The sequence below is a fragment of the Gracilinanus agilis genome, chromosome 5 (genome assembly GCF_016433145.1).
Source record: "Gracilinanus agilis isolate LMUSP501 chromosome 5, AgileGrace, whole genome shotgun sequence".
In the NCBI taxonomy this organism is placed as follows: Eukaryota; Metazoa; Chordata; class Mammalia; order Didelphimorphia; family Didelphidae; genus Gracilinanus; species Gracilinanus agilis.
The window spans coordinates 227963156-227986977 of record NC_058134.1 but is presented as its reverse complement, the minus strand read 5'-3'; the positions used below and the strand labels follow the sequence as shown (position 1 = coordinate 227986977).

At 38.8% G+C, this 23822-nt stretch overlaps 1 protein-coding gene across 2 annotated transcripts in view; it reads right to left on the bottom strand.

Moving 5' to 3' along the window:
• NUP37 (nucleoporin 37) overlaps positions 1-23822 on the bottom strand; it is a 67651-nt gene that overhangs the window by 6436 nt on the left and 37393 nt on the right. For both annotated transcript variants that reach the window (XM_044677345.1, XM_044677346.1), the window contains exons 6-7: positions 4645-4735; positions 1686-1867 (exon numbers count right to left, since the gene is read on the bottom strand). In XM_044677345.1, the coding sequence (XP_044533280.1) occupies positions 1686-1867; positions 4645-4735 (273 nt within the window). The remainder of the gene's footprint in view (positions 1-1685; positions 1868-4644; positions 4736-23822) is intronic.

Below are 23822 nucleotides of genomic sequence, written 5' to 3'. Positions count from 1 at the left end.
AAGACTAAGGATAAATGACTAGAGATGACGGGAGGCTGGGAGGGGGATCAGTAGAAGATGGAATGGAATCCCTTGGCCATGCCAAGGGGTTAGCTCTGGCAAGGAGAAAGGTCACTTCTTCATGTGAAATAGGGAGGGGGGGAAGGAAAGATGGTGGCAGAAGGCACCTGGGTGCTGTGAGATGAGGAGGAATGGAGAAGAGGGAGCTTTTGGTGAACAGCCTCAATGTTTTGAAAGAATATGAGGACAAGCTCCTGGTTGAGTGGAGCAAGGCCTGTGACAGGTGATGATGAGGTTTGGAAGAGCTGCTATGGAGACTAGGACAGGGATTACTGAGGGAGCTGTGAAAGGCTGCCTTACAGCAGAGAACTGAAATTATCAGATATGAATCTGTGGTGGACCCCAGGCAGTGTATGCCATGACTTTCTCTAGCTTCACTTAGCAGCATGTCTGTAGGAGAGAGCCAAGGATAAGTAAAGATTGCAGGTTGGGGTGAAGCCTCACAAGAAGGCAGCGTGGAGATAGATGATGACATGGAAAGGAGGATGGTTTAGCTAGTGGGGGGGGAGGGAGGGATGGCCTGGGGGAGAACTAAAGGGTCAAGGGTCTGGAGGACACAGTGGGGATGAAAAATGGGATGTGGAGTAGCAAGTCAAAGGGAGTCGTGGAAAAACAAGAGGCTGTGATCAGATAAAGGAGTTTCAGGGCTCGAGAACACAGAAGTAGAGCATCTGGGGATGGGGGCGGGGCAGCGAGATCAGGGTACGGCCATTTCTGGGTGGCTGAGGGAGAGGAGGAGTCTTGTCAAATGAGTGATGGGAGGAACATGTGCTTGGGGTGCCTGAAGGACTGGTGGTGTGTGTTCTGAATTCCTTGAGGACGAGGGCAGGAGCTAGAGAGGATGGACACTGCACTTACTGAGGAAAGGGGAGATTGTCCAGGAAATTGGCAGAAGATGGCTACTAATGCTCTGAGGGAAGTCAAAAGAGGTGAAGTCACCAAATGATCAAGGGAGACAGCGAACAAGGGGGACAAGAAGTATCCAACCCCTGTGTGCCAGTGAGTTAGGGGGACGAAAGGAAATGTAGGGAGGTTATAGGGAAGCTGCGTCATCAGGACGGAACCAGGCTCCAGAAGGTATCCTGTTTAGGCTGAATCTTAACAAGGATATTTTATGTCAAAATGGTAAATCTAAGGTATTTACACAATGATTGATGGATACAATTATAATATAATACCAGACATTTAAGAGTAAGCTTGAATCTCATAAATAGGGCCAAGACAATGATCTGCATCATTAGAAAGGCAAGAAGTAACCCACTGGGAAGATCCCCTCAAGTACTAGTATAATGCTGGTGGAGCAGCTGAATGGTCTGTGGCACCCCAGGGGTGCCCAACTAACTGATGCTTGCTGATTGCATGAGAACCTCAGCCATGCACACTCGGGACTTCTCTCCTGGCTCTGCCCCATCTCTTCTCCTAGGCTTCTGCTTTCCACTTCCTCTGGAGCTCCTCGACAGTGGAGCCTGTCTGGTTCTCTTGCATTTGTCTCCTCAGCCCTTGGCACAGTGCCTGGCACATAGTAAACACTTAACAAATACTATTCACTCTACCACATATTAATGTTTAGCATAGTCCACAGTCTTGCAGAATAAAGTTTTTTTAAATAATAAAAATGCTAATACCTGGACCGAGTAATATCCCAGATTAACCAATCATTTCCTGCAACAGCGCCAACTTTGAAGGTGTTTCTTAAACACCAATGTGCTGACATTAATGGCATCTGTTCAGATTCAAGAGACAGGATAGCCTGCTGGGTAATGAGATCATAGAACCTGATTGTTCCATTCTTCTCTGCAACCATCAACTGCAAGACAAAAAAAGATAAATTTACTGAAAATGATAATTACACTTTTTTCCCCTACTTACATCTTTAATAACTCAATATGTAAGTTACTGCTATAAGATGTTGGTCCAAAAAAACTTTATTGTTAATACTTAAAATATATACTAAAGTATGAGGTGAAAGGTTCAATTCACTGAACATTTTAAAAGAATTTAGTATGTTTGCAAGGCACTGTGATAGGTGATGGGGATATAAAGACAAAAATGTATACTGGAGTTTATGATCTCCCAGAGGTCACAAGGCTGGAGGGCAGAAGGTTTTGTGCAAGTCTTCAAAAAAAAGTGGGAGACCTTGGATAAAATAAGAAAAATAAATTTTAATGAAGAAATTCTTTAGGGCAATTTCAAGTGTTAAGACCATTAATGGCTTAAGAAGAAAGAAAGCACCCTCCCAAAGTTGCTGAAAAAGGTTGAGGTTAATTAATTAGTTAATCCTATAATTTTACATAATGTAAATTTTGAAATTTTGAGAGCTAGAGGAGGAATAAGTTCAAGAGTTTAACAAGGAGGCAGCTGAGGTCCTAGGTTCATATCTGGCCTTAGACACTTCCTAGCTGTGTGACTCTGGGCAAGTCACTTAACCCCCATTGCCCACCCTTACCACTTGTCTGCCTTAGAACCAATACACCATATTGATTCTAAGATGGAAAGTAAGGGTTAAAAAAAACAACGTTCATCAAGCACAGAGAAGAATTTTTTCCTGGTATCTCTCTCCTTTGTTTAGTCATCACTGTCCAAAGATCTGAAAGATGATTCTTTCTTGCTCCTCAAATCTGTTTATGATGCAACTTTTTATATTTAGTTCATGTATCTATCTTATCTTGGTATATGGTGTGAGCTGATAGCCTAAAACTAATTTCATGCTGTCCAATTTTCCCAGAGATTTTTGTGAAGTAGTGAGTCCTCTAACTAGGGTCTTTGGGTTTATTAAACATGATTATTTCTTCTGTAGGCTATACACTAAATCTTTTCCATTGCGCATTTCTCTCTCTCTCTCTCTCTCTCTCTGTCTCTCTCTCTGTCTCTGTCTCTGTCTCTCTCTCTCTCTCTGTCTCTCTCTCTCTGTCTCTGTCTCTCTCTCTCTCTCTCTCTCTCTCTGTCTCTGTCTCTCTCTGTCTCTCTGTCTCTGTCTCTCTCTCTCTCTCTCTCTCTCTCTCTCTCTCTCTCTCTCTCTCTCTCTCCAAATTAATTATTTTTTAATGATTACTGCTTTGCAGTTGGGAAATCTAGTAGTGAAAGATTCCCCCTTCTTATTTTTCTCTATTATCCTTGAGATTCTTGACTCTCAGCAATTTCCACTGTCCCTAGTTCTAAACTCTAGGACCTACCAGAACAAGTCTAATCCTTCTTCCACATGATAGCTGCCCCTTACAAATCTTTCCTTTGTCAGGCTAAGTATCTCTAGTTTCTTAAATCCTTTCCATCATCATTATGGTAGCCCCTTCTTTGCATGGACTCTAGTTTGTATCAAAGTCCTTTCTAAGAGTGTGGTGTTCACAACAAAATAATCCAGGGTAAGATTTAACCAGGGGCAAGAACAGTAAAACTATCATCTTCAATTTTCTAGATACTGTCACTATGACTAAATGTAGCTTAGGATTATTTTATCTCCCGCCCCACCTTAAATTTAAATTAAAAAACCAAACCAAAACAAAACAAAAAAACCAACCCTCACCTTCCATCTTAGAATAAATACTGTGTATTGGTTCCAAGGCAGAAGAGTGGTAAGGACTAGGCAATGGGGGTTAAATGCCTAGGGTCACATAGCTAGGAAGTGTTTCTGGCCAGATTTAAGGCCAGAAACTCATCTCTGGGCCTGGTTCTCAGTCCACTTGAAGCACCTAGCTGCCTCCCAACCCAAATTTAATTTAACAAGCATTTATTAAGTGTCTACTATCTGTGAAATACTAGTGTATGCTGGGAATGTACAAGGGTAAAAATAATACAGTCCCTGTTCCCAAAAGGCTTAAATTAACTAGGGAAAAACTATATATACACTGATAAATATAGTACAGGGTAGGGAAGAAAGAGGATAAAGGAGAGATCAGACAAAGTACTCTAGGACAATCTAATGAGAAAGGCATTAACACCTTTGGGCCAAAGGGTAGAAACAGGGAAGACTTTCCAGACACAGCACTTGAGCTGAGCCTTGAAATTCAATTCAATTCAAATCAACCAGCTTTAATAGATGCCTCCTCCGTGTATAGCACCATAAGGTACTGGGATTATAGACATCAAACTGATGGTTTCTGTCTCTAAGTACTTTAGACTGTACCAGGAGATAAAAGTCTTCTAGAGAGATGACACAAAAAGCTGTCAGAAGACTCCTGGGCTAAATTGTGAAGGGAACTAAGGATTTCAGAGGCAGAAGTAAAGAAAGAGTGCTTTCTAGACATTGGGGAAGAGTCCATGCAAAGGGATGGGGTAGAAGGAATGTTGATTTCTGACACTAGGAAGAAGGTCAATTTGGCCAAATGAGTTGGGTAAAGGCCAGAGTAGCATAGGCCAGAGAACTCGTAAGAAAGAGTCAGGACCTAGAGGTTAATTCTTGTATTAAATTTACTAAAGTAGTTGCAGCAGGCATTATCCATTTACTTTATTTATTGAGGGAGATATACACCTGGCCCTTTAGAGTCTCTTTATAGCTGTAGCCCATGTACAAATTCTATTTGCATTCTTTTTGCAATGATGAAAAACAAACAAACAAACAAAAAAAAAACCCACCCTCACAAGACTCACCTTACAAGCTTCCTCAGGATGCCAACAGACACTCCTTCCAGGGGAACGTAGAACAAAATAAGCTTTCTGATTCCCTTCTAAGTCCCAGACTCTAGCAAGAGAATATGACAGGATTTACTATTACTTTGAAATTGTTCACTTACATGACATTTTTCAAAGCAGTTAACTATATAACAAAATTAAATTTTGTAGTTACTCTATATTTCTTTTTAAACACCAACCTTCTGTCTTAGAATTGATACTGAGTATTGATTCTAGGACAGAAGAGTGGAAAGGGTTAGGTTATTGGGATTAAATGACTTGCACATGGTCACATGGTTAGGAAGTATCTGAAGCCAGATTTGAACCTAGGACCTCTTGTCTCTGGGTCTGTTGTTCTATCCACTGGGCTACCTAGCTGCCATATATATATATATATGTATGCATATATGTTTAAAAGAAACTTTTTTAAGCAAATGAAACATTACAAAACTCTAAGTACTATTCTCTATGGCATTATAAAAAGTTGAAGTGTTTTCATACTTAAGTCATATAGGAAGCTGCCATACTCCTTCTGTGATGTGATTAATATGGTATAACACATGCAAAATTATCTTGGCACTGTGACATGGCAGTAACTTTAGCTAATTACTTTCTATTCTGTGGGTTATATTCTGGAGTTTCCAGGAGCTGAGTCTCACTAGACTAAACAGGCTGTAATTCCCTAATTCCTACAGTTCAGTTCATGTTATATTTTCCATCAATGGAACTGAAAAGAAAGACAGAGCTCCTATTTTCAAAATAACAATATGTAATTATGCTGTAGCTTCCAACAAGGATTGGCAAAATTGAATTCCTTGAGGTCAAGGGCCACTTACTTCGTATTCCCTTGACCTCTTTGACCATCCTAGCCAAATGACTGCTCATATTTATAATTCTTTTGCTTTAGCTCTCCTTTCTTTTTGCTGTTGCTGCCACCAGTGGTGACCAAACAGAATCAGGCTTGTTCCAATAACTTCCTTGCTTGTAAAAGAAAAGGAACCTCTGAGGTAGAAATTTTGTACAGATATAATGGTAGTACTTTGGAATAATAAACGTGTAATAAGCAGAGTGGAAACGGCATGCCAAAATAATAGATAGCCAGCCAGTGTGCCGCACCAGTGCCCATTTCATCTTAAGGGGCCTAAATATAGCGTGATAGTTTGATTCCTTATAGGAAGACATGAACAAGAGTTGTACTAGATGAGAAAATACAGATGATCTGAGGAAGTTGATCTGAGGAAGTACCCCAAATCAATTTTGGATTCACTATAGAGATGGAGTACAAGGAAGGAGTATGTCTGATGATTAATCAATCAGCATTTATTAAGTGCCTATGGTGCGCTAGATACTGAACTTGGTCCTGGGAATAGGATGTATTAATTACTCAGAAGTAACTATATTGTTATAGACACCATCAATTGGTGGTTTAGGTGACTTTCTTAAAAGATTAGTTTCTTGGAACTTATTTAGGTTATTTAAAATTTTTCCTTTCATTGCCATTGTGAAAGGGATTTTTTTTTATCTTAACTTAAGCAATCAAGTACTTAAAGAGTGCTCCACCCTTTTAACTTAATCAGTCAAGAACTCGGATCCTTTTTGTTAAAAGTTCACACCCTCAGAGGATAGGAGTGGATTCTATAGGCACAGTCCCCTAGGCAGTGCCAGGCAAATTAAGAAACTATGATTGATTCCTGAGATGTGATAAGAAGAACTGATGGGTGGAGAAAAGGAACCTCTGGGTCCCTTGGAGTCTTTTGGGCAGCTTAGTCTTCTGGCCGTTCAATCTGGTGGGGCTCAGCTTGATCAGGCATTCAAGTCTGCCTTGGTCTTCTTGGCTTTGGTGGCTTGAGGAGTTTGGCTTTGGTGACTCTCTTGGGTGGAGGAGACCCTGGCCGAAGATACTGGCTCTTCTCCTGACTTCAGTGGGACGCTCTCTTTGGTCTAGGCACTTGGGTCTGAATTTAGGGTATTTAGCTAGGCAAATTTCCCCCTTTACTATCTCTATCTTGCTATAATAAAGCTACTAACAGCCTCATGACTTGAGTTAATTTTTTATAAACAGCAACCACAACAATTTTAAAAAATTCTTATATTTGTAAAACCCATTTTAATTATACCATAAAGCTTCTCAAGCTCAATGTTTTCCACCTGTAGGTAGCTCAGTGGCATAGTAGATAGAGCACCAGCCTTTAGTAAGGAAGAGCTGAGTTGAAATTTGGCCTCTGATACTGGGAGATCCTGGACAAGTCACTTCACCTCTGTCTGCCTACAACTCTAAATGGAGAAAATGATAGCACCTTCTTCCCATTATCTGTAAGGATCACTCTAAAACATTAGCACAGTGCCTGGCACATAGTAGATGGTTAACAAAAGCTTAGTTCCTTCCCTTTTTCCTTCTCTTACCTCACTTGAACAGAAAGGAGAAACAATGCTGACATGGGAAAGGGAAGTCAAAGAATGGGTGAGCGATCAGCAAAGTGGTCATAAGATTCTCCTTTTATGACTCATCTGAGTAATGATATACTTTTCCATTTGTGCTACAATATCTTTCACTGAATTTTGCTTCTAGACTCTAGATTTGATTATCTCATTATGGAACTTTATTTTTTATGAAAGCAATTTTAAAAATCTAGAAAAAATAATTTAAAAGAAAATGTATTTAGCAAAAAATGACCATCTCTAATGTTTGAAAATCAATATATTCACTTATAAATTAATTAAAGTGCTTTTTAAAAAGGATATCTACTTGACCAAGTATATTAGATGTACACTTTCACTACTGTGGCATTTAGATCCATTTAAGTAAAATAAATTTTTTTCTCAACTACATTCAGTGTACAGGGGGAAAAATATGATTTTGTTGCATTATAAGGTTGTTGGGCTTGGCAATAGCTACATATATTAGACATATATATGCGCATATATATATATATATAAAATACGAAGCAAGAAATAAAATGTTATACTAGCATCTATTTTATTTCTACTGAAATAATAAAATTTTGCTTTGCATATTTAGTGAATCCTCAAGAGAGAATGGTTTAAAACCCTCATTCTCTTGATTCCATTCTAATATGCAGTTGATTTTACATGTTAATCGTTATATAAAACATAAGTATAAACCAGGATTTTACCCCTCTTTCAAAGGGAAAGCAAGATGTAGAAATTACAGAATAAGGATAACAGTATTTTATCAATTCCAGCCAAGTAATTAAGGAAATTTATTTTCTCAAATAGTATATCTGATCATTATGCTATCTGCACTTAGAAAAACCCACACCACCACCTCCAAAAACTTCTCAATTTAACCTCAAGCAATACTTAATAACAACTCTTTAAGCTTCCCCCATTTCTTTGGGATAATATGACTTCTGGTTTTCAAATATATGCTTATTCAACAGATTTCAGTGGTTGTATAACTTAAGACCAAACATGCAAAAGACAATAAATTAGGCTACAATTAGCAGAATTAATTAGCTATAGAGACTATGTAAAGTATGTAATTCTTTTTTAAAAAAACTCTTACCTTCCATCCAAGGTAGAATTGTGGTAAGGGCCAGGGATTGGGAGTTAAATGATTTGTCTAGGGTTACACAGCTAGGAAGTGTCTGAGGCCAAATATGAAGCTAGAAACTCCCACTTTTAGGTTGACTCTAAATCTACTGAGTTACCCAACTGCTTTGAGATTTCATTTTCCAGATAGTTCTTGGTTGGTAGTCAGAAAAATGTGTGAAACTTATAACTATGTTCATATGTTCATTGTGCTTTCCTATCCTCCCTAAGGGTGGCATAATTAGGCATTTAATTAAGACACCGAACTTGACCTTGCCTCCTGACAAAGCCTAATGAACTTTCAGGACAAGGAAAAGGCAAAGCTTTTCTGCAGTCCTTATTAGAAAGGGAATTTGAAACTAATTCTTCTTCTTTTGTATTATAATTGGATTACGTTTTTATGTTTATGAGCATCTATTTATTTTATATGTATTAAAAAAAACCCTTCCCTTTTGTCTTAGAATCGATATTCTGTATTAATTTTAAGGCAGAAGAGCAATAAGGGCTAGGCAATGGGGTTAAGTGACTTGCCTAGAGTCACACAGCTAAGAAGTGTCTGAGGCCAAATTTGAACCCAAGATTTCTTGTCTCTAGGCCTGGTGCTCTATCTACTGAGCTACCTAACTGCTTTTGTTTTATATATATTTAAAAATCTAAATAATCAAAAGCCACCAAATCAGGAATGTGTTTTGTATTATCTAAATCAATTCAACTTCAATTCTAAGGAAAAAACACAGCTTATAAGAAAAATTTTTTTTTAATTTTCTAAGACACCATTGGCAGAAATAAATAATACTTAAATTTGGAAAATAAAATGTTCAAATAGCCAACTATGAGCCAGGTACTCTACTTAGCTATCTCATTTGATCCTTTTAAGAATTTTGTGAGGTGGGTGCTGTTATTATCCCCAGTTTACAGTTGAGGAACCTGAAGCAGACAAATTAAAGGACTTGCCTGGGTCACACAACTAGTGTGACTCACAACCACCTGAAGCCAGATTTGAATTCAGGTTTCCCTGACTCCAGGCCTGGAGCTCCATCCATTGAACCACCAGCTGCCCCATCATGCTCTATTTCTCAAAATAGCAAGTGCTTCTTCCATTTAGATGTTGTCTGTAGATGAACTGATCTGACTGCCACTGTCTCTTGAGCAGGCCTTCTCCATTGTTTATAAAAGAAGCAGAAAATGGTCAAGCAAAGTCTAGAACTCCCCCAAGAAACTAGGTCAATCCTTTTCCTTCTCTAGGCCTTCATTTCCTGACCTGTGTCCTGTGAAATGCCAGGGGTACATTGGGATTACTGCTAGAATAGATGATTTGTTCTCACAAGTGTGTTGAGGGTTCTCACTGGGTGTGCAGAAAATGATATGACATGTACACCTGTATTTACATGTCGGGATCTGAGTCTTCCTACCCTCTCCTAGGGCAGTGTCCTGTAACGATGGGCTGGGATGAACTCCAGCCCATCTCATTTTATCTAGCTTTAATACTCTATGATTGTTAAGTTATATGACTCTCTCAGGTGACTTCTGTCCCAACTATAATATAAAAGTCATAAAATTTGTATTTTTCTGCTTTATATTAATGCTGTATGTCATATATATTTTTATATGCACTTGTTGTTTTCCTCATTAGAATAAAAGTTAGATTCCCAAATTGGGATTACTCATTTTTTGTACTTGTAACGTCAGTGCCTAGCACATAGAACATCTGATTGGTCTTAGTAAAAATAAAAAATGGGCAATTTTAAACAAGGTTAGTCTTGCCATTATTCAACTTTCTTACATGCAAATTGTCCTAATAGATTGAATAAAGAAGGGCAAATTTTGACATTAATGATTTTTTTTCCCCAAGAGTAAAGAATGTTCGAATGGAGCCATTATAAAACTGTGAAAGCAGTTAAAAAAAACAATAAAAAAACAACCCAACAACTAGCCACAGTTTCTTAAAGATTCCAAGAGTTGGCAGGAAAAAAGGTGTTGTGATTTTGGCCAGGTTGAGGAATTAACCACAATGGCCTTGATGGTCAAACCTCTTAAATGTCATTACATCTCCTTAGAAGTATGCAGACAGTGTGATTCAAAACCTCTGTTTGGTCATGGAATGATTTTGAATCCTAAAAAGTTCATACTGATAGGTTTTCAAGTAAAATCAGGCTGACAACAAGGAATGAAATTGGTTTATTTATGAATGTTCACAGGTTGTAGGGGAAATCATATGTCTGCCTCAACTCCTAGGACAGGTCCCTTTTAAGGACTTCTGAAGCCCTGACCTGCCCTGACTCCCTCCCCTCCTGTCCCCCCACTTCCTCCCCCCCAACTGACAATGTTAATTAACATCCTAGATGGATTACAGACTAAATGTGCAAGTGTCAAAGATGTTCTTGGGTGCTGGCATCACAACTTTCTTAGCACACAAGTGATGAGTTAGTGGATGGCTGAGTGGCAGAACAGAGCTGCTCCCTAAACATCTTTTTTCTCTATTCCTAGTAAGCTTTTGGGTTGGGTAGTTCTGCATCCTTGGCTCAAACTCTACTGCTAACTCTAGCTGCCTATTTGGTAAATGGGTGCGTTTAGTATCAAAGGAAAAGTGGACTTAGTTTGAGCTGTGCATATTCTTGGAGATGTAATTATATTAATGCAGGTTGAGCATGCGTGACTTTTATGAAGTCAAAGGGAAAAAACCTGTGGGAGATTAACAGGAAGTCTACTAGCCTTGGAGTCTAATTCTGAATGCACTAGCTTCACTTAACTGGAGTGTGTTATGGGAAGAGTAGCTGCCCTATTCAAGGGGCATCAAGCTGAGAGAGAAAGGTAGTATGTGAGGCCCAGTGGAAAGGGGACCAAGGTTCAGATCTCATGGACTTGTCTCCCTGGGAAAATGTAAGCTCTTTTGAGAGTGCAGGGCCAGTTTTACCATTTTATTTGTATCCCCAGGGCCTGGCAAACCAGTGGGTGCTTAGTAAATATTTGCTGGTTGATGGGATGGTTGGGCTTAAGATAACATTCACCATCATTTAGTCTTTTGACTCAGTTTCACCTGGAAGAGCAATGGGAAAACTAGTAAAAAGGTGGTGGTAGCAATGAGGAAGAATTCGAGTGTGGAGCTGTGTGGGATAGAAGGGCCTGAAGTCACAAGGTAGGATGAAGAAAGTTCAAACCCAGAGGAAGTTCAGCACCTCGCTGTTATACCCACATTCCAAAGGATTCTTGGATGTGGGTGAGATCTCCTGACACCCTAATTCTACCTGGCTATACTCGCTCCCTTGTCGATTTCCATATTGGAGACTTAGAAAAGCTCAAAACCCTCAAAACCTGATACCTGTGGGAGGGGAAAGGAGCGGCTCTAATTTAAGAGTGCCCTGAGAAGCCACACTAGTTCAGTATTTTGAAAGAACTGTTTAGCGAAGTGGACAGGCCTGTCCCTGTATCCTCAGATCTGAGATACAGTAACCTGGAACACTGACATGCTGCTTGGAGGATTCATAGTGGCGGGTGGACCCAGACCATCCTAGGAGAAATATGTGGCGGAAATAGGAGCTCTTCAAGTAGGGAATGGGGAAAGAGGGAAGGAAATATGTTCCTAACATTCAACTCTGAATACACCTTCCCACAGGAACAGTAGTTAACTTCAGGCACATTATGGGCTACATGGGCATTTGTATCTTGCTCTGACCATTACAACACTATCATTATGGGAAAATGAGTTCTAAATCACAAACTTACAAATCAAGTTTAGGAACCAAAGTTATTTGGAAGTTGGAGATTTTTTTTTTTTAATTCCTACCTTCTATCTTATAATTAGTACTCTGCATTGGTTCTAAAGTAGAACAGACGTAAGAACTAGGCAATGGGGGTTAAGTGACTTGCCCAGAGTAGGTATTTGAGGCAGAATATGAACTCAGGAAGATTCATCTTCCTGAATCCATGCATGAATGTCTATCCACTATGCCATCTAGCTAAGTGTCTAATTCTTTTAATCAATCCCAATACATTTCCTGTATGTTGTTTTTTGATTTAACCCAAATTCCTTCATTCCTCCCAGATCAGTTGAGGACTTGTTATAACTGGCTTATGTCTTTGATTCATTGATTCTATAATTCAAAGAGGTGTTCTCATTTAATCAAGGTTTTGGAGCATAGAACATTTAGCAACTACATGAATGAGAATTGAGAGGTGTGGGCTAGTCCTCTTATAGCTGTATCTAATTACTTTGTTCTCTCTATATTTATGATATCCATACTTATATTTATCCTTGCTGTCTTCTATTAAAACATAAGCTCTTTTTAAGTAGGGATTGTTGTTGTTTTCAAACCCTTTGTCTTAAAATCAATATTAAGTATCAGTTCTAAGGCAGAAGAGTGGTAAGGACTAGGCAACTGAGGTTAAGTGAGTTGCTCAGGGTCATTCAGTTAGGAAGAGTTGTCAGCAGGATTTAAGCTCATAAAGATGACTCTTCCTGATTTCAGGCCTGGTAAACCTGGACTTGTCTCCCTGGGAAAAGGTAAGCTCTTTTGAGAGTGCAGGGCTGGAGAGAATGAGGGTAATCTTGACAGAAACGGGAAGGCAAGAAGAAAGGGTATGTTTAGAGGAAAAACAATGTTTTATTTTTAAATCTTCATAAGAATGTTGTTTGATAATGTTGCCAAATAACATATAGCTATTTGAAATAACTTCTTGGAATATTTGCTTGTCTGTTGTTAACCAAATTCAATTGACTCTTGAATATTCCTACAAATAGAGGCAAGGATAATTCAAAATGGCAGATAATCCAAAAATCATTTATACTTGGCTTTAGACTGTGTTTTTGTACTTACATTTGACTATGGGTGTGTCTGATATTCTGGGATTCATTTCAAACCAAAAAAATGAAACCACATTTTGAATATCTAACTTAAGAGTTGGGAAGTTGTTCAATTTCTTCATCTTGCCCCCTGCTAAATTTTTCCCCTGCAATCCACTCTATTCTGAGAATGGGTCACTTATTCTCATACCAATGCAAGAATGCTCTTTCTAAAACTTCCCTTGGTTAGGGGAAAGTAGTTAACTGTTTGGGTTTTACATAACTTTAACAGTAGGCAAAATCCAAAGTAGAAAGTGAGCTACACATCCTCTGTGAAAGAGATTATAGGTATATGACTGTAAAGAATAGATCTGAATAAGCCTGGATTCTGTGCTGCTGCTAGAACCAACTTATAATGGTAGGTGAATTAGAAACAGCACACTCAGGGTAAAGGCTTCACTGCTGGACAGAGCATCAACTGTGCTGGCAGAAACCGATGGGTTCAACTACAGTGGTCAAAGACCTACATGAAATAAGTAACTCTATCGAGTATAAAAATCTTTGAATACTAGACGCGACTCTTGGACTTCTGGTCAAATTGTTCCTGTGGTGAAACGAGATGCAGGCTCATAGAAATATTAGTGATGAAAGAAACTTTAAGAGTTAGACTAGCTGATCTCCAAGGTTACTTCTGGAGAGAGCTTTGATTCTAGTTGGGTAGAGCTATCTGTGAAAATTATTGCTTAATTTCACTTAGGTGTAAACAGGATTGTTGTGTATATAAAATGATCTCTGCTGTCTTTCCTATTCTGCTACTACCCTCTTCTCTGAAAATGATACACTCAAGAGATGAAAGGCATTATGCAAATTAAATACTGGAATATTGACAAAATCCTAGATATTCAAAAGGGTCTTTTAAAAATGATAATTAGTAGAGGGTGAAGTTCCTTTTGTAGATTCCAAAGAAGGATCTTATTCTTTTTATTCCATTGTTCTTGATTTCTGGCTGGCTAATTATCTGCTTGGGAGTTCACTGTAAAAGGCAATTCCCGCTACCAAATGTTTTTGTCAATGTGGACAAAAGGAAAATGGATGGTATTAACTGACACATCTGTATCCACTTGGCTTCTCTAACTGGTAAAAAACACGACCCTTGTGAAAGAAATAGGTTGTTTGATGAACTGTAATGCACAATAAAATATGGTAAGTAATAGCTTGGAGATATGATCAAAGTGGTTAAAGGCCACACTGGAGAGTTGCATGGGAGGACGGACTGTCACTTCCTCCAATAGCTAAGGGAATAATCGGAATAGGGAGGTGGTCAGGGAAAAAGATTTCCCTGCACATCTCCATGTCTTCCAATAATGTCAGTCCATAATATGGCCTCATACTACTTATGCCTTTTTTCACTATTTCCCAATATCTTGTCAGCTCATATGATCCTAATTTTGAAAAGCAAATCTATTTCCTTCTTTACTCAGATGACAATTAAGAAAGATTCATGAATACCTAGTATGTGCCAAGAGCTCTGTGCAAAAAAAGAGAGGTCTAGTTCCTCAATTAGACTATCATCACTGAGCTTTGACATTCACTCCTTGATAATAAAAATATTAGAATACTATTCAGTTTAATTCAATAAACATTTAAAGGTCTACTCACATTTTCCTGAGGGAAACACCACGATAGACAGGTAAATATAAAATGTAGGCAAAATCAATGCAAAGCAGTTTTGGGGTGGAGTGCTACTCTAAGGGAATCAGGAAAATCTATGTTTGTAGAAGTAAGGTCTGAGCTGAGCTTTTCTGGGAGCTAGAGAATATAACAAGTGAGAAGGCAGAACATCCCCTTGAGGATGGGATTGGGGGACAAAGCTCCTGAAAAGGCAGAGATAAGGGACAGGTTACTGTGCAGAGAACAGCAAATAGGCCAGTTTGGGTGAACAGTTTGGGTGTGTCTGAGTAGGTGGATTAATATGAAATCCAGTAAGAAAGATAGTGGGAGCTAGCTTGTAGGAGACTTTTGAGTTTATATTTTATCCTCAAGGCAAAGGGGAGTCACTGAAGCTTTTTGAGCAAGGGAGTAATGAGGTCAGATCTGTGCTTTAGTAACATCAATTCAGTAGCTCTGTGTGGGGTAGATTGGGAGAGGGAGAGACTGGAGGAAAGAGGATCCTATTAGGCAGTAACAAAGGGAGGTTTTTGGATTCCTATTCACATGACCTTTTTCTGTAAAATATGCCTTAGGTTCCATAACACACTTGAAGCAATTAGAGAATAACCACAGAAAGTAGAAAGGTATTCTTTAGAGTAAATGGAGAAAGTTTCACTAAAGAGGTATGGTTGAGCAGGGCATTGATGAATGGGAAGATACGAATAGGTTGAGGCTAAGGAAGAATTCTAGTTGGGAAGAAGAGTATAATCAAAAAGATGGCATTAGCAGGGCATGCACTAACACTCTCCTAGAGTGCACTAGGGAGGCTAGGAAAGGCAGAGCTAGATTAATTAGCTTTTCTAGGTCATCTATAAACTGCTTTGAAACTGATGAGGCAAAAAGCCATAACAAAAAAAGGATGTTGGTTACATCATGTGCTTTCAAAAGTTCCTTAATGAATGTTGATGAACTTCTAAAAATAAAGTCCTAAAGGACAAAGATTACACTAAAAAACTGTTTGATGAGCACCTAGAAAAGTGACATAAATATCTAGGCAAGCAACCTTTATTTATAACAGGACAGGAAATATAAGCAATTTTACTTTAAGATAAAAATAAGGGTCGCAAATAAGGGATAATTACATTTGATATATCCTTTTTATCTCTAAATGGTAAAACAAACACTATAACCATGTGATGTGAAAAATAATCTAGGTAGAATTTTGGGGAAAAATACCTCTGAATTCCATTTGGGCATTTAATTTTTAAAACTGAACATTTCAAAGACAATATAATTCTCCATAAAAGGGCAGATACTTTTAAAATGTCAAACTCAAACCTCTGAGATAACTTTATGACATTTTGAAGGAAGTAACAGTCACTTAAGAATTTTTAAATAAAGTTATGAGGACCAACAATTCAGTTCCTCAGAATTGTATGAAAAGGATTAATCAATGCTCTGTGAAAACAGCTAATAGATATAAAGCAAGGTTGTGAAGCAAAGTTTATTTATATACAGGTGAGAAGCCATCTGGGGCCAGTGTACAGAAGAATCACTAACATGATTTAATTTGTATAGACAAACCTTACATCTCTTCATATTAGGTCTATTTTTGGAAAGATGAGGATATTGAAAAATTTGCCACTTCCACGATATCCTCATGTGTTCTACTTTTCTGGGTCTGTGTTAGATCAAACTAAGCCCCATGAGAGCAAGGCCCTTGCATGTATCCTAAACTGTATTTCCCCCGTGATCTCAATACACAACAGGTTCTTGATAAAACTCTGAACTGTTTTCTGAATTGTATTTGTAGTTTAGCAGGGGTAGTGGGGAGCCTCAAAATCAATATAATACCACCACCACTGAAATACCACATGTCAGTTTTCAAGCTGATCATATGCAGTGATTTCATTTTTAAGGAATTCAGAATAAATAGGAGAATTTTCTTCTGCAACATAATAAGTTTTAACATAAACTTACCAGTAATATCACAAAGGGAATATTAGTATTTCATTATTTCCAAGAAAAACTCAGAGTCCAATTTGTAGCCTAAAATTTAACTCTGTGCTGAATATTAGTCATAACTTTGAAGGAAAACACTTTTTACCATTCACACCAACAGAGAAGATGAAAAAAAAAACAAACAAAACCAAACTAAAACCCCTATGTGAATGACACTAAGTGACTTGTTGGCACAGCACATTTTTGGAAAACATGAGATCCAAAGAATTAAATTTCTCTAAGTACTAACATAATAATTAAAGGATTCTAGAATGAGTGCTAAGTAAACGGACCCTGCCTATCACACTGTGGGGGTGGGGACAAAGAGCATTTTATGGAGATTCGGGAAACATTTTTATTTTTGGACTTAACTTCTTATAAATCCTAACCAAATCATGCCATTGCACTGGATCACCATTCCAGTACCTGGCTAGCTACAAACCATGCCATGGTTGCTCTGGTAGCCTTCCCTTCCTGTCAGAACTTGGCCTCCTCCTGCTCCAGGGATCCAGGGCTCTGAACTCTCAGCTTCGCTTTCTCAGAACCAGGCAACCCGACCTCTTTCCTGGTCAATTCCAAGCCATATATATGGTCATGCTCTTGGCCAAGATTCTCCCTCTGCCTTCTAGCATTGGCTCCTCATAGGCTCTGCTTCTCTACCTCCGATAAAACGTAAACCCCTTGTGGGCAGGGCTACTTGCTTATATCTGTGTCCCCAGTGTGCTCAGCATGGTATCAGGCACATAGTAAGCACTTAATGTCTTTTCTTTCATGATGGATCTATGATTTCCTCTAGGTAGATATATTCCCTCTACTACTAGGCTAGTAGTAGAGAGCTAGTGGTGGTAGACAGCTAGATGGCTCTGTCTGGAGCCCTGGGCCCAAAGTCAGGAACACCTGGGTTCAAATCCAGCCTCAAGCACTTACTATCTGTGTGACCTTGGACAAGTCACTTAACCTGTTTGCCTCCATTTCCTCAATTGTAAAATGGAGATAGGAATAGTATCTACCTCCCAGGGTTGTTGTGAGGATTAAATGAGACAAAAATGGTAAAAAGCTTGGCAGAACTTAGCACTATATAAATGGCACACATAGTGTTTGCAGGTATATATAATGCCAATGTGCTAAAGATGAGTTTTTGTGGCAGAAAGCAAATTGGGATCATTGCAAACACTGCACAATTCCTCAAATTTAACCTCCCTCTCCCCAAAACTTAACTAATCCGCCTGCGGTCCCAGAGAACTCTGGATTCCTCTCTCCATGGCATGGCCAACATTTCGGGTGAGTATACGCCCTTCAGTGTTACTAAACACAGCTACACATTTGTGGTCATACTGGTTACAGATTTTTTTTTTAAAACTCTTACCTTCTGTTTTGGAATAGATACTGAGTATCAGTTCCAAGTCAGAAGAACAGTAAGGATTAGGCAATCAAGAGTTTGGCAAGTGACTGGCAAGGGTCACACTGCTAGGAATTGTCTGAAACTAAATTTGAACCCAGGACCTCTCGTCTTTAGGCTGGCTCTATATCCACCTTGCTGTTACATTCTTACATGTTTTTAATATGCATGTGAAACTCTGCTTGAAGATCTTTTAGTTACATTTTGATGCACAGAATCCCTTTAAAAAATACAGACAAAACAAGATTGGTTCTTCTTTATGTCATTTAGTTACATATGATAGTGCAGATATGTCACCTTTTCATATCATATTAAGACATTCCAAAATGTATCTGGACCATTCTCATATTGTAAATAGGTGAGAATCTAGTTAAACTTGTTAACTAGTTAAAACTTTAGGCAGTTCTTTAATACTTCTTTCCTTCCTTCCTTTCTATAAAATCCTCACTTCCTGTCTTAGATTCAATACTGTGTATTGGTTCGAAGGTAAAAGAGCATTAAGGGCTAAGTGGGGGTTAAGTGACTTGCCCAGGGTCACCCAGCTAGGAAATGACTGAGGCTAGATTTGAATTTATGATCCCCCATCTCTAGGCCTGGCTCTCTCCATCTACTGAGCCTTCTAGCGGCCCTACTTTACCGCTCATGACAAATTCTAACCCTGGATTCCCCCCAACAACTCTCTCCTACTCACCTGAAGCATCTTGTACTGGAGGAAGTCACAGAATTGTGCTGACTGATCTGTTCTAAAATGTAGATTGCCTCTCTCACCCTCTATAATGGCCCACTCTAGTGAGCACTCTTTCCCTTTTCATTGGCTCCTTCCTTGCTCCATGCAAACCTGTTCAAGTCTCAGCCCATCTTTGGAGACACTTTAATGGCTAAAATCCAATGGCTTCATCCTTCCTGGCTTCTGCAGCCTTCAACACTGCTGCCTCCCCTCTCCTGAATACTTGCTCCTTTCATGAGGGCTCTACAAGGCTCTCAGGGCAGATTATGCTAGTGATCTACTTTCAAAGAGTTTATAGTGTAAAGGCAGGATAACAATAAGCATCTGGAAAGCCAAAATAAATAATATATCCATAAACTGGAGGAGTAGTATTAAACTCAAGTAGAAATTAATTCATACATAAGGATTCCTGTGAGCCACATATGGACTTAGTTTTAAAATGTAATATCTATGTTTTATTATTTTTTATTTATTGTGTTAAATATTTCCCCATTAGATTTTACAATGGTTTGGACTGTACCTGGGGCGTGTATTTGCCATCTATGCATTAGAAAGCTAAAAATCCAGGTGTTCTGTGAGATTTGAGGGGGAAGGTCCTTAATGACACGGGGTGGGGGAAAGATGAGGCTGGTTTGCAAAATAGAAGGGGAAGGAAATAGTGCTTTCCTAGGGAGAACAGCCCAGATTTGACCAGAATTTTCCCTCTATGTCGAACATGGAGAACACCACTCATGTGGGGTATTCCCATGGAAATGTATGACATAGCATGAACCCTGAGAGTGATGCTGAATATGAGAAGTCCTGGGAAAGAAACTGAAAACCTCTAGGATCCAGTTGGTATTTTTTCACCATTGTTGTAAACCAAAGACAGGGGGAACTTGATTAAAAAAAAAAAATTGTGTATCTGAGAAGTGGCTTAGATAGTGTCTAAGAATGAAATTTGAATTTGGGAATGCGAGTTTTTGCTATAGGAATGATGAGCTGGATAGGAATAGGGTACATCATAGAGGAGGGTGTGTTAGTGGAAATTTGGGGTTCATTAGAGTCTTAATATTCAGATCCATGACATAAACTTCCTGTGGACGTTTAGGGGACTTGAAAACGACATTTCCCATGATTCAATGGGCTTCCTTCTTACGTGGCAATGTGAGCCAACGCAAAGAAAAGCTTAAATAGAAAGAACTTGATTGGTATACTCTCTTTCCTGGGGAACAAGCCAGGTGGGCGGAGGTAATGGTGGGGCATTTGAATTAGATCTTAGCAGGCACATGGCCTTATTAATTACCGATATGGCTTTAAATAAACTATTAAATATTTTAAATATATCCATCTATAGCAATATTATTTGTAACAAGGGATAAAAATACATTTACCTGGAGCCTATGAATCTGATTAAGAGGGCTTTAAAGTGAAAATGAAAGAGGAGGAATAAAATGGCTTCCATTTCTCCATTAAGCTGGTTACTCTAGAGATTAATAGGCATCATACTGGAAAATCAGTAGAAAAGATGACCAATTCACAGGAGACAGTATCTACAAAAGGGGCAGAAACAAAGCTCACGGCCTCAAATATTTATACCTGAATGCACCAACTTGATAAGCTGAAATACTAATCTTAATACAAGAAGGTAAATTCACTATCACCAGTCTAGGATGTGACTAGTTTTTTATGATAAGGAACAATTGTTTCAAAAGGTAAGACTAGGAAAATATGGCCAGTGGATAGCAGTTTATAACAAGAACTTATATTTGAGAAAGGAAATCCAGGTACTAGAGAACAAAACACAGTGGATAGCATCTGAGTGAAGATCAAGGGAAGTGATAGTGTAGTGATCCCCAAAGTCTTTCTACTATATTCTTCTAATTTACTTGTTTCTTTTCTTTTCTCCCCCAAACCCTTACTTTCCATCTTGAAGTCAATACTGTGTATTGGTTCTAAGGAAGAAGAGTGGTAAGGGCTGGGTAATGGGGTAAAGTGACTTGCCGAGGGTCACTTAAGGAAGTGTCTGAAGCCAGATTTGGACCCAGGACCATCCATTTCTAGGCCTGGCTCTCAATCCACTGAACCACCTAACTGCCTCTCTCAATATATTTCTAACCAATAATGAAGAAAGGGTTAGTAAAGTAAGACTTTTGACAGTAAGTAAACATATCATATTAGAGTTTAGGATAGCTAAAATTGGGAAAACCCAGACACTGTGGGAAGCAAGCTAGATTTGAAGGGACAAGCATTCAAAGAAAAGATGAGCAGTTGGAACTCAAGATAACTGAGATAAATAAGGGAATAATAATCTATCTTCAATGGTATCAAGTTAGTCAGCCAGATGAACAACATCCTCATGTACTGTAAGACTTAATGGATGTGAGTGCTAAGTCCTTATTGATGATTTCTGACAAACAGAAGAATGAGGGTAGTTATATAGGACAAGAGAATCAAATGGCCCAATTTTTAAAAAGAGAAGAGAGTTAATTTCCTGATTTTGATTTTTGGTTAAATTCTAGAATGTAGTCATTTATAAACTTAAGAAAAAAAAATGGTGAGGGCTCAAAGCCAGTATCAGTTAATCAAGAAGAGATCTTGCCAGATTAACATTTGTTTTGGGACAGTATTTCTAGACTTATAGAGTGAGTTGATACAACAGATATGGCATACTTGGACTCCAACAAAGCATAATACAGTTTATCTTCTCTTAATGGACAAGGTGGAAAGACCATTTAACAAGAACTTACTAAGTACCTGCTAAAACCAGGCACTGTGCTAGGGTACACAACAGGTGCTAGCTTCTCTAAGTGTATCTGGGATTGGTTGAATGCCTGGATCCCCAAAGTAGTGACATGGGATTGGCTTCAATTTCGAGGGAGGTTTCTAGTGCAGTGTTCCAGGAGACTGTCATAGAATCATTAATTTAAAACTGAAAGGGCTCTTGGAGATCACTGAGACCAGCCTCCTTCATCGTGTATGTGAGGAACAGAGAAATTAAGGACTTGACCAAGGCCATACAACAGACAGGTGGAAGAACTGGGATCTGAACTCAGGTCTGTTGACTTCCTATATCTCTATTTCTGTCCTCTTCTGATATAGACTTTATTAACGACTTGGGTAAAGGAAGAGATATTATATAATTTCCAAATAATACACTTTTGAAAGGGCTTCTCTCTTTGCAGAGAGAAGCAGGATTATAAAAGGGTGAACTGAATTTAATAAGATAAAATTTAACAGGGATAAATATATGGCTTTATAATAGGGTCCAAAAAAGTCAAGAGCCAAAAAGGCAGAGTAGAAGCAGGGAGTAGATTTGAATTTTCTCTACCATTTCCTCTACAAAGACCTAGAGAAAATGAACCAGACAGAGTCCTTGTTGGAAAATTTGAGAAGTGGAGGACAGGAGTTGTGAGAGCTCCCATCAGAAGATCTTAGTTTTCTCAGTGTAGTCTAAGTAATCTGCTATAAATGTGGAGATTTGGAGAATAATTATCAGGGCTGGAAGGAATAAAAGATTTTAAATAAATAGTCATCTAGAAGAAGAAATAAAAGGAGATTAGTTGAACAGGGGAGAGGCCCCATTTTTTTAAAAGACTACACAAACTCTAATGTGCTTATTAGTGTTCCATGAGACTCATTTCTTTCTCTCTCTCCTTGTAACTCTCTTTTGTGGTCTTAAAGAAAAGTCTATGTGCATTAATGAGGGTTCTTAAATCCTATTTAAAACAAGTGCTCAATGAATTAACATTTCTTGAGGATTTCAGTATTTGATAAATGCTTGGTGATTAACATATGCTTTTATCTTATGAGACAGTCTTCAGATGAGTCATATGGTAAAATCTCTTTAATTTGTGAACCATCAATTCAGAATATATGCTATATATGACTCAGAAATGGGAATAAGTTTAAGCAAAGCATGTGGTTGCTTAGGTTATAACAAGTAAGGAGAGGATGAGACACAAATGAAGGGCCCATTTAAATGTTACTTTTTAATAATGTACATAGATTTAATGCCAGAAAATTCTACACTCTGACAGTAGTTATTTATTTTTTGTTAAGTTAATTCATATGTGGCACAGTAAAAATGCAGTTATTCCTGTGGACACACAAGGAGGAAGGAATTTTTTTAACTCTAGCCAAGGTGCCAAAGCGCCTTGTTCCAGTACTGATGTGACTTGAATATAAAGCTTGAAATATTTCTTTTCCTGTAAATTTTCAAGATCTTATTTGTAAGGATAAATGATTCTAAAATTAATGGTGATTTTTTTCTTTTTTTTTTTTTTTTTTTTAAAAACCCTTACCTTCTGGACCTTTTATAGATCCGGGTTAAGATGGCGGCAGAGTAAGAAGCAGCTCTTAACCTCTCCTGACCGAAACATACAAAACTCCTCAAGGGGACATAAAAACAAGTCCAGACGAACGGAGGAACCCCACAACAGGGCACAGCGTGGAAGGTACGTGGAATCGAGACATTTCCAAGCTAAAAAGGGCTCTCACTCACTCAATCGCGAGCTGAGCAACCGCCCCACCCCCACCCCCTCCACACTCACCTATAGCTCCGAACCCAGCTAAAAAGAAATAGAGCAAGTTTGGGGCACCCATCGAGTCATCAGCAGCTCCGGGACCTGTTCCTGACAGCAGCAAGACTTAGGACCCCATTAAGTCAAAAAAAGCACGCGAAATCTGAGCACGTGCGCCGGAGCAGGACGCTGGGCGCAGAGAGCCTGCTGAGTAGAGGCGTGGGTGGAGGCAGAACTAAGCCTAAGTGGGGAACCAGTGCAGACGGGTATACGACTGTGGAAACAGCGCCCTGAGACTTGTAAAGAAACCTCCAGCAGAGGATCAAGCAAGAGGGCCCACCAGGGGGCTTGACCTTGGAAAAAACCAGAATTCAGACCTCAGGAGCCAATAGATTGGGAACAGACACTGAGCCCGAGGATAAAGCTGAGAAGCTGCTGGGCTAATGATGGCTACTCAGCATCAGGAGGTTCAGAAGAGAAAGAATAATAACAAAAAGAAGAAGTCTTTAACACTCGACAGCTTTTACACAGAGAAAATCCAGACAA